This window comes from Quercus lobata, chromosome 3, assembly GCF_001633185.2.
Source record: "Quercus lobata isolate SW786 chromosome 3, ValleyOak3.0 Primary Assembly, whole genome shotgun sequence".
Lineage (NCBI taxonomy): Eukaryota > Viridiplantae > Streptophyta > Magnoliopsida > Fagales > Fagaceae > Quercus > Quercus lobata.
This window is the reverse complement of record NC_044906.1, coordinates 61,959,393-61,971,416: the sequence shown is the minus strand read 5'-3', so window position 1 is coordinate 61,971,416 and position 12,024 is coordinate 61,959,393. Positions and strand designations below refer to the sequence as shown.

The following is a 12,024-nucleotide window of genomic DNA, read 5'->3' as shown; positions in this document are numbered from 1 at the left end:
GCCACAATACATACCATAAAGACATACTTTTTTCAATAAAATCAATTTCATTTGGTTCTTTCTTAGATTTGAAGAATTTTGAATATCAAATGGGACATTGGGAAGGATGGGAAGAGCAGAGATTCCCACTTCCTTTATTGCAAGAAAGGGATGGGGCATTGTTCAACACCTGTTATCTTGACCAAGACTCTTGTGCCATTCTTTCCTCCCATACCAACTTCTTTCCAATTCCATCACAAATATATATAAAAAAAAGTTTTGGAAGTGTTATTAAAACAGAACAAAAATCCAACATAAAATATATATGTCTACCACTACTACCATTGCCACCATCAAGAAAATCCAAACCCCATCCAATTCTAGCTCCAACGCCCTTCTTTTAGCTTACATCACTATACTATCAGAATTTGTCGCAAGCTCATTTTATTTTTACAGTTTTACTCTGCCATATACAATGTAGACTATAAGTGTAAAATAATAGAGTACCCCATTTAAAATTCTGAGTCTGTTTCTTTCTCACAGACAGACAAGGACACACAATGGGGTTGCCTTCAAAAGAAGAAGCCAAAGTGTAATAGAATAGCAAGGTCTGTCACTATCAAAAAATTGAAGGTGGCAAATGCCGGTGCAAATAGAAATATTAATTCATTTACTATACATATTGCTATTGAGAGGACAATATTTGTTAAGAGACGGTCAAAGATAGAGTATGCATAATGATCTGTCAAACTTTCTGGGTGTCAGGGTGGGGAAATGAAAGCACTAGAATCTCCTGTTAGTCATCATAGACTCACTCACAGTCTCTCTCTCTCTCTCTCTCAGCCTTAAAACTCTCTCTCTCTCTCTCTCTCTCAACCTTAAAACCTAAATATCATATCATACTTGATCCTTTAGTTCTCAAAATATGATCTTTGAACTATATTGTGGGTTTTATGCATATATTCACCCACCTTTCTGTTTGTGTTTGTCTGTGCATGTATGCCAAAGGTGTAAGTTTGTCATATAAAGTGCACTAAATATTACATTTTTATAAGTAAAACCGTTAACCATATATAATAGAGGTACTCTGCACCTATATTTCTCCATCCATATAAGAGAAGCAGAGTTGCATCAGTCAAAAAGTCAGTTAAGAGTAATGTAATTATTGTGCTCTAGCTCTTCTAGCTAGGGGTCCTTGTTGATTGCAATGCAAACTATATGCATGTTTGTGCTCCGTCTCTCTCTCTCTCTCACACACATACACACACACACAAAAACCATTCATGAAAACAATTTTATTTTAGGTTTTTTATTTTTTTTTATTTTTTTAAAGAAAAGAAAGAAAAAAAGACTTGTTGCATTGGTTTGGGTTGCCATTTGAACAAACTGCTGAAGATTCAAATTGTAAGGTACATGCAGGCACAGCTTGTCCACATAGTCAATAATAAGGTATAAAATAAAATGCTTGGCATTTTTCATATACACAATCAATGATATGGTATTATGGTGCACCAGGTCCTGTGTGTATTTACATTATAAGAAATTTATAAACAAAATTTTCTATAGTTGGATTCACACTTACAGAAGGCATCCAGATAAGTGACAGCAAACTCTTTTATTTTGTCATTACAGCAGAGTTTACACTTTCCTTTTTTCTTTTTTCTTTTTCCACTATGCATGCACAAACTTTTAGATTTTTGGTTGTACAAAAGCTTCGGACGCCCTTTTTTCTTTTTAATTATTACACTACACATGAAAATTGGCCTCGTGGATAGTCTTAGTCTATACCCTATAAGCGTCAAAGCTGAAAGTGACATGTGGTATCTAAGCTAATCTCATGCAGGTTTGAGCATAAGCACTTCTTGTTTGACTAACTAATGTGTGTGTGTCAATGTAAATTATATCTCTTTTGATCAGTAACTATTTACTAAATATTAGTTAATGTAATTGTTTATGGACTTAATGCACACTCTGATACTTTTGGACACTTAGACCCTAAGACACTTTGCCAAGTATGGATATTAATTTCACTTAAAAAAACAAAAGTGTGGATATCATTTATCATAGTTCAAAGTAAATAGTACAAATCTATAATTGAATTCAGTTTCACGTTATTAAAGATTTGAATAAAGTGATACGTCGTACATTATCAAATTAAAAAAAAAAAAAATTAAACATGATATGTCCTTCCAATGCTAAAATGTGTGTGTTTGTTTTTTTTTTTTTTCCTCCCTTAAGTAGCTGCAGATTAATAATTAAAGATGCTCTGATAAAAACCGGTAGTTGTGCAGTTTGTTCTTTATATTGGCAAAATAAATGAAGGAGAGGGGGAAAAGAAGTTTTCATGGGACTGAAATAATGAACGGTAATGCCTGCCTTGGTGTGTCAGAAATCAAAATGGTATTAAAAAAAAAAATTATAAAAAAAAATAAAAAATAAAAAATAAAAAAAACATGTACATTGGGGTTGGGAAGAAATGGAGCTACTCAATACTCATGATGTATTCTGAGAATAATAAGGTTTGGTCCTCTCTCTCTGCTAATTCATAATTGATATGAGGGCAGGGAAGAAAAGGTTGGTACTGGGAGAGTAGCTAGGCTTGAATGGAGGATTGAAAAAGAGATCGTTGGGAATCGGGAAGGGAAATAACTTGTGGGCCTCAGTGAAATCAAAATTAATTTGGTAAAAATTAAAGTGTGATATAATACACTTCCAAACGCGCACGCGCACACACATACACACTTTGAAGTAACGCATCAATTATAGTCCGAGAGTATTTAATAGTTACTTAAACTCGGTGGAGGTATAAACTAGAGACTTTTAGGCTAGAATGTTGTGGTTTTCCTTCTCTTGAAGATAGAGATTAATATAGGAGAGAGAGAGAGAGAGAGAGAGAGAGAGAGAGGGGGGGTATTAGTGTTGTGAGCCAATGGATGAACATCTCAACCCATTAGCTGTTACTCATCTCCTACAGCACACCCTCAGAAGTCTATGCCTCCATGAAAATTCTCAGTGGGTTTATGCAGTCTTCTGGAGGATCCTACCAAGAAATTACCCCCCACCCAAGTAAGGAGAATACTTTCACATATTAAAACAAATTACATACATTCATGCCATCATATCAATCTATTCCTTGCATATATTGACTAATCATATGATTTTTAAATGTCATGCTATAACAGATGGGATGGACAAGGAGCTTATGACAGGTCAAGAGGAAACAGGAGAAATTGGTATTTCCTTTACTTTAACAAGTTATATTGTGTATAACTAGCAGTGCATATTGCTTCTTTGGGATTATTATGATATATTTTGATTGTCAGGATATTGGTTTGGGAAGATGGTTTCTGCAATTTTGCTGCTTCATCAGCAGCTGATATAAATTCAGGAGATTGCCCTGGCTCATCAGTTTATGGGAACTGTGAGTTTCAACAATACCAAGGTCTGCAACCAGAGCTGTTTTTCAAGATGTCCCATGAGATCTACAACTATGGAGAAGGGTAAGTGAGTTTTTTTCCTAAATAATTGTATTCTCATTACCTTTTGTGGTATTGGCTTCAATTCAATTAGCCGTAAAAACTCTTTTAGATAGAAATAGAGTTGATTTGGTTACATGGATCAGTTTGATAGGAAAAGTAGCTGCAGATCATAGTCACAAGTGGATACAGAAAGAGCCAAGTGACCAAGAAATTAATTTCTTGTCAGCATGGCACAACTCAGCGGACTCAGTAAGCGTGTACTTCATATATTTATTATTTACCCTTAGAGCTTACATAAATTTGTGATTTCAAGCCATACTTGAACTAGATAGCTTGTTATTTCATGTTATATATTAAGTTTGTGTTTCACTTCCATTCTTACAGCACCCTAGGACATGGGAAGCACAGTTCCAATCTGGTATAAAGGTATTACATTTAAAACTGACAGCTTCAAAGTATTTTAGGTAGACCTACTTTCTTGGTTTGATTCAAAAAGTATATATTGCAGACCATAGCTTTGATTGCAGTTAGAGAAGGTGTTGTCCAGTTAGGAGCCATTCACAAGGTCCTCTCTCTCTCTCTCTCTCTCTCAATTAGGTTACAATTTTCAGACAATTGTGATCAATGTTAGAAATAAAACTTTTTTTTACAATTAGTTGAAATGAAATGACATATTGTGATAAGTGTAACATCATTTTCATATAGAATCATCCCTGACATCACTTATACACTAATCACAACCTTCTACATCAAAAGTTATGAAAATTTTGTGAAATTTATTGGGACTTTTGAACTTATTTTATTGTATATAATACGTACTTCAAAGTTCTTTTCATTGCTTTTTCTTGGTATATTCAAGGTGATTGAAGACCTGAACTACGTTGTTCTACTAAGAAAGAAATTCGGCTACATTGAAAGCATCCCAGGTGTGCTTTTACCTCACCCATCTTCCACAGCATACCCTTTCAAAGTTGATGGATACAGCACCCCAGAAGCATGGCATTTCCAAGGCACTTCAACTACTACTGTTGCACCTTCAGGAGCCGAATTCTTTGACCAATACAACCTGCCTTTGAAAATAACACCTTCCATGAGCAGCCTTGAAGCCCTTCTTTCAAAGCTTCCCTCAGTTGTTCCACCCACTACACCTTCACAGCAGCCAGTACAGTTTATGCCATGTTTAAGGCCATTGGAGTTTATGGGAATTGAAAAAGTGGCCAAAGAGGAGATTGATGAAGAGATATATAGGCCAGAACATGATGTGGGTGAGAGCAGCAGTTCTGCATATAGGCGTCAACAACATTTCCATCAGAACCAGCATGATGAGAATGTAACTAGCAGCGGACTCAACAATGGATTTTAAGTGGTACTGCTTAAAAATTTATTAGAGATTATATATATAAGATTAGGGGATTGCTTCCTAACGATTTTAGAATGCTTAAGTTTCAGTTTGGTGTTTCTAGTAGGCTAGCTAGGTTTCTTTTATCTTTCCTTGTTGTACGTGAATGTTTCTAGTATGATATAATTTGGAATCTTCCAGCTAGTGTTTCTAGTAGGCTAGCTAGGCTTTTATCTTTCCTTCTTCTTTTTTGATAAGCGGCTTTTATCTTTCCTTGTTGTACGTGAATGCCCTCTTAGTCCTAGTATGATATAATTTGAAGAATCTTCCAGCTAGTGTGTGTGTGTGTGTGTGTGTGTGTGTGTGTGTGTGTGTGTGTGTGTGTGTGTGTGTGTGTGTGTGTGTGTGAGAGAGAGAGAGAGAGAGAGAGCATAGGACTTGGCTTGGATCCCGTGCACTAGACCATTCAGGATCTTGTTACATGTCTATTTTTTGCCATGTATTATAATCTAAGTCCAATGCAATCTTTGTCATATGACATAATTTTTTTTTGAAGGATAGAAATTTATTAATATTTATAATGAAAAACAAGTAGTATGTTGGACAAATTCAACTAGAAGAGTCTTTAATCTAACCAATAAATGGCTCACAAATAGGGATGACAAAAAAGACCTACCCCATATCACTAGTACTATCACACTCCATCCCATGTGGATTTCTCCCTATCCCAAAGAAGTGACAAAACGAGAACAAGATTTGCTCACCCAACCATGTTTTACACTACCCCATTCTAAATGTATATATACATATTTTATTAAACATACATTTAACTTATTTATACATACAGTGTAATTTTTTTCTATACATATCTAATTATAATATGTATTTTTATACATATTTTATTGCTATCTTCAAAATACTTATCTTAACTTCTCTCTTAGTCCCACTCCATCCCCTCCCCACACCCCCCCCCCCCATTACTATCCCTAAGCAATTTCTCTTCCATTCTTTGGCATACATTGAAATCTCAAACATCTCATATCCTTCGTTCATTGATCGCTTAAAATGGTAGAGGTAATCATCTATTACCCATTATGCATCCCCTTCAATAATAAATTGAAAAAAAAAAAACAAAAAAAAAAGCATGGTTTTTATCCAAATTTTACGCAATCTCAAATAGCCAGCATGAATTGCATAGCTACTTAAGTGTTGAAGGGTAACTAATAAACAAAATGCAGGTTAATTAAGCTTGAAAGTGATAAAAGTTTTTAAAATCTGCAAGTAGGAAGAAGGGATATGTAAGAGACAAGGCCAATTGTCTTTTCTTCATCTCAAAAAGGTTGTGGCCATTGGTTAATGTATTAGAAATTATGGGCTAAATATCATAAGATAATCATTATTAAGTAATACTATTCCTCATTAACTATATTATAAAATTGGGTCTTAAAAATCGTGGTTTTGTGAAATGGCTATAATCTCATTAATTATTTATATGATTTATCTTAAATTAAATTGTAATACCAATATATCAAGTGGCTTATTGATTGTTAGGATAATTTATTCTAGGTAAAACCGTAAAACTCTATTATCTAATTTTCAAAAAAAATATAAAATTTTTACTTCAACTAAAATTCTGGTACAAAAAATTTCAAATAATTTAAAATTTATTTTGATTATATATCATAGTATTGTGTTCTAATAAAGTAAAACTTGCATACTACATGTCATTCTTATATCTAATGGCTCAATATATCTACTTATTACATGTAAAATTAACATTTTTTTTTTCATGTAATTCATTAATTATTAAGAAAATTAATTTACTCTAAGTGAAAATTCTATTAAAATTTCAAGTGATTAACTAAATATTAAGATAATTTGGGTGATATTAGTAAAATATTTTTTTTATTTTACACAAAATTTATATTTTTATTTATATATAAATTTTAATTAATCCGTACATTTTACGGGCATACTAATTCCTTCTAAAGCTATAATACTAAAAAGTGCAACAATGTAGATTTGATTAACTAGAAAACCCTTTTTCTCTTGCATGTTAACTAGAAATTCTTTCATATAGATTTGATTAAAATACATTTTTGGTCCTTAAAGTTTGGTACTGTTTTTATTTTATCTTTTACGTTTTAAAAATTTTAACCCTCCATATTTAATTCCATTTTTATATTGGTCATGCTATCCATCTTTGTTGATAGTCTAACAGTTAACTAATGGCCAGATTATTAAGCACCTATCTGTCCTTAACGCTAGATTACTAACTAAGATAGATGGGATGGCCAATATGAAACGAAATCAAACATGAAGGCTCAAAATGAAAATAACTCTAGTCTTTGAGGGTCAAAAGTGTGCTTTAATACGTAGATTTCATGAAAAAAAAATTAACTAAAATTTGAAACACGCTTAATATTCATGACCTTACTTACCAAAAAGATAAAAAATAAAAATAAAAAGTTTCTAAATGAAAAGATGAACATATTATATTACTTTTATTACACATCTTTTTTTTTTTTTTGGAGAATTATTACACATCTAAGATGCATAGAAAGAGCCTCTTTATATATGCCTAATGTCCAAGGTCTAATGGTACAAAGTACAATTTCAGCGCAAAGTATAGGTGTAGTGCACACAGTCGTACTAGAAATTGAATCTAGACACCATGAAAGACCAATTTGAGTTTCAATACAAGCGGCCAAATGTTTGAAACTTCGTAAAGATGTTAGCCACCTGATCATAAAATGAAATAGATTCAATTGCAAGGTGTCCCCAAAACAATTAGTGACGAACAATGTGACAATTGATCTACATGTGATTGGGTTCATTCATGGAAGATTTCATTGTGCGACAATTTAAATTGCACTCCTATTATGGCAGTAGATAGGAATTGATGTTGAGGAGGAAATGCCTAGAGCTTACAAAATCCATCGTATGAAAAATAAGAGTTCAAAAACCAAGTTTAGTAATTTAGAGGGTAGAAGAGGATTCACCTTGAGAACCGAATGAGACCCGATTGAGAAGTGTCTCTAGTTCAGCTACTGAGAATGCAGGTTTGATGGAAGAAGAAGCTTCAATGGAGGTGTTGGATAAGGCAAAGGTTTGAATAGGCCTCAACTGCAAAGGACTAAAGGAGACAATCATAGGTGCTAGAGTAAAAAAGGTGATCAGTGCTAGAGCTGGATCACTTAGAGCCAAATAGGAATATGTCCATTTTGTCTAGGAGGCCCGGATGAGTAAGCAGGTGGAGATAGTGTGACTATCCTATGAACAATATATGTATGTAAATTATAAACTAGTCTTCTCCTATACAAGCTCATTGGGTCAAAAGAGAAAAATGAAGTAACTGCTTACGAATGAACTCAAAGTTGTCACAAATTAAGACCCTTCAAGAACTAATTAAGATGAAGTTTTCTTGATACTCGTGAAATTTCTTAGCCTCTGAAGGGCAAGCCCATGATGGCTCAAAGCAATGGTGGATCTACTGGGGGCAAATTATTATTATTTTTTTAAATATCCTATAAATTTTATGTCTTATATCTTAATGATGAAATTACTAAAGATAGAGTCCTCCCATGACCCCCTAAAGTTGAAAAAAAAAATTGTAAGAGTCATAAACCTTCTCCTATAATGACAAATGGACTCACAATCTTATTCTATATATTAATTTTTTTAATCAATTAAAATATTAAGATGAAACAAGTTAAGATTAATGTAGTTTGGTTTTCTTATAAACAAATAAGGGTTTTAGTGCATACACTTTATGATTTGTAATTTTAATTAAGATCCTTAGCTTTTTAATTATTGTTTATTTCTATACTTTTCTAATGCCTAAATATTATTAATTAAAAACAAGTTAAAAATTCCAATTTTTTTTTGTTAATATTTATATAATTTATCAAGTGTAATATATATATATATATATATATATTGTATTACATATATTAGGGTTATAAAATACTTAATTTTCATTTTAAATTTTTCTGGTACTATTTATTCTACTATACATAGTAGGAAGTTAACATAGTATATAGTAAAATTTTGGCTCCATCACTGGCTCTGAGTTAATTGATCCCATAAAAAATGCATACGAAAGTGGAACTTGTTGATGCATTACCCCAACTCTTGTCTGAGTTTGAACTTTGAAGAATGAAATCATGAGGTAATAATGTCTCGCACAGCATAACAGGAGGCAAGCATATCACACTATAATGAGTAATGACTCACGTAATTACAAACGGATGCGACATTGCACTGAGTAATCAGTCAATCGAGGGGATGTGAAACCTTACTCCAAATGAATAAGTTCTTTAATATTGATGGTGTCGCAATGATTAATTAAAGTTTACAAGGACTTATGTAAAGAAGAGAAATGAAATTCAAATGAGAATGTCCTGGATAATTTATAAGTTATGTTCTGGTTTCTTATAGGGTATAACCTACCCTTGATAATTGTCAAAATCTAGATTTTTTTTTTATTTAAAAAAGAATTCAACCTATTGTATCCACTCCATGAAGATTGTTTTTTATTATTATACCAAAAACACTCATTAGTTTTTGCTGTAAACAGTTCAAGCCTCAAATCTCTTATTTAACTACAAGAAATTTTAGTCAAAATCTAGTTTAGGAGATTATTTATTAATAAACTATTACTAAATTGAGGGATGTTTTTATTATTAAATATCAGATATTATAATTCATTAATTATATAATAGGAAAATACAAACAAAATATTAAAATATGTTCAATAGTAAGATTGTTGATATCTTCCCACTTAATTTGTATGACCTCTATTCATTATCAAGGAAAAATCAACAAACTAATATTCTTCAACCTCCACTTTGTGGCACCAAATGTTGAGGGATAGATCACGGTTGTGATACATCATTAGTCTTTCATTTGTTCTTTACATTGTTTTGATTTAGTGTCGCCCTCCTTCAAAGTTATCTCCTCCAAATATGGTTGCCATAATTTCTTCCACTTTTTCCTAAAAATTGGCTTTTCCGTTATCACACTACATATGTATCTACCCCTTGTAAACCTCATATATAGACCATTACTTTCCATGATTAAGAACTTTGCATTAAATATGTTGCCCTTTCCTACCAATAATTGGTCTTTTGTCAACTTCTCTTTCCAACTTCTTTCACTATCCTAGATGCGATTATATCATCATCTTTCTCTTGCTGGGATACTTAGCAAGACTCCTTCCTAGCTAATGATCAAGCACCAATGGAGATTTCTATCTCAAAGAAGCTTCTCTAACTGCCTCTCATTTCTTTGGCTCTATTGCCATAACAATATGTCTTTCATAATCTTAGTGAATTGCATTGAATACTTTTCAGTCTTTTCCTCACCTGTACCTACATAATTATATAAAAATTGCACCTCCAAATCCCTTGCACTGTAGGCTTCTTAAATTCAAAGCGGTGCGAGAGATCCACCAGATCTATACCAAATTCGTAAGTTTTTATTTTTTTCAAATTTTGTTAACATCTCAGTCTTATTAATGTTCTCTGATTTTTTTTTTTCTTATGCCCCAATTTTTATTTTTATTATAATAACTAGAAAATATTTTATTTTGTTACCAAAAACACTATTCTTGATTTAGCCAATACTTGCACCCAAAGCCTTGGAATTTTTCAAATTAACCTATTGGCAGAATTAAAACTTTAAACCATACAACAATAACTCTTTTTTAAGCAACCAGGTAAAGCGAGTAGTGAGGGATTAACTAGAAACTCTTTCTTATACAATCTAAAATGCCAAACAGAAGCATATGATCATAGGCTATTTTGTGGTACATTTTGTTATTAGTTTCCTTCAATATTTCTTGTAAGAATTTGTAATATTTAGCATTCTATTTTTATGGGCAAAATAGAAAGACAATAAGAATAGTGTAATGATTTGATCATACCATATATATATTAACAAATTTGAAAATTGAATGATATACAGACTAATATAAATAGGCATGTTTCATGCCTACCTAAGAATACAAATATCATTTTAATAAATAAAAATGCAATATTCTTCAATAATTTTTTTTTACATTCCTAATTGTGAGCTATTAAATTTTTCTCCTTCTTTTGTTGAACTATGTTTTAACTGTGGCAAAAGTAACAATATTTGATCAAGAATGTCATATTTCAAATCAATTGTTTCTCATATAAATCTTATAAAACTAACATCAAAATTTCATTATAATTACATAATTAATGCACCGCTTAAAATAATTAATATATGTATCCTATTAATAATCTTTTTAATTGCATGGAATACTCTTTTTAATATGTTACATGAAGAAGAATGTCATCCTATTAACACGAAGAATAATTGCATAAAATAATCCTTTTAATATAACATTAAAAAAATAATTAAAAATATCATATTTCAATAATTATTATTATTATTATTATTCCAAATAAAACCTTTTTCTTATTATATAAAATTTATAAAAGTAATAATATAAATCCCACTAATAAAAATAATTAATGCACAATTATAAATAATTAATATATGCATTTACTCCATTGACTAATTCAATGCACTACTACTTTAATATAATGCAAACTTTGTTAAGGTAAAAGTTTAAATAAGGAAAATTTCAAAAAATGCGTGATATGGCAGAATTTAATACTCTCTCACATGAGATTTTTGCTTTTATATATAATTAACTTGTAACCCCATACATATGCATGGATACACTTAAAGATATACAATAAGATACATAATATAATTCATTCATTTATATATATATATATATAATTTAAATGTTATTGATAGTTGTTTCCACACAAAAAAATAAATAAAAAAAAAAAAAAAAAAAAACAAATACTATTGATTGTCATTTTTATATTTTATTAACTTTTAAAAAAATTCTAAAGATATTATTAGGTATAAAATATAAATTATTCTCTTTTTTTTAATTATTGTGAAGCACTTTTTATTTTTTAAGATTCATTTATTTTAGACTCTTTAGTTTTTGTACTTAATAACTTACTTTGATGAATATTTATGATAAGATCTCATATTTGATTCTTTTTTCTTTTTTTTTGAGAAATAATTACAACATGCTGCTAACCCCGCAACTCGAATCATTTCCCCCCTAGACTCTCAAGCACTTTGTACATTGGGAGATGTCAATTCAGCTACAAGGCCTTTGGCGTCTCATATTTGATTCTAAAATTAAGAAATAAAACTCTTTAAAAATAAATA

The 12,024-nt window shown here is 31.2% G+C and overlaps 1 protein-coding gene across 1 annotated transcript; it reads left to right on the top strand.

Moving 5' to 3' along the window:
• Window positions 1-2,587: 2,587 nt before the first annotated feature.
• LOC115981506 (protein RICE SALT SENSITIVE 3) lies at window positions 2,588-5,132 on the top strand. Its single transcript, XM_031103696.1, has 8 exons — window positions 2,588-3,045; window positions 3,162-3,212; window positions 3,303-3,479; window positions 3,602-3,707; window positions 3,843-3,884; window positions 3,967-4,023; window positions 4,318-4,933; window positions 5,024-5,132. The coding sequence occupies exons 1-7, from the start codon at window positions 2,909-2,911 to the stop codon at window positions 4,819-4,821; spliced, it is 1,074 nt and encodes a 357-aa protein (XP_030959556.1). The 5' UTR covers window positions 2,588-2,908; the 3' UTR covers window positions 4,822-4,933; window positions 5,024-5,132.
• The last annotated feature ends 6,892 nt before the right edge of the window (window positions 5,133-12,024 follow it).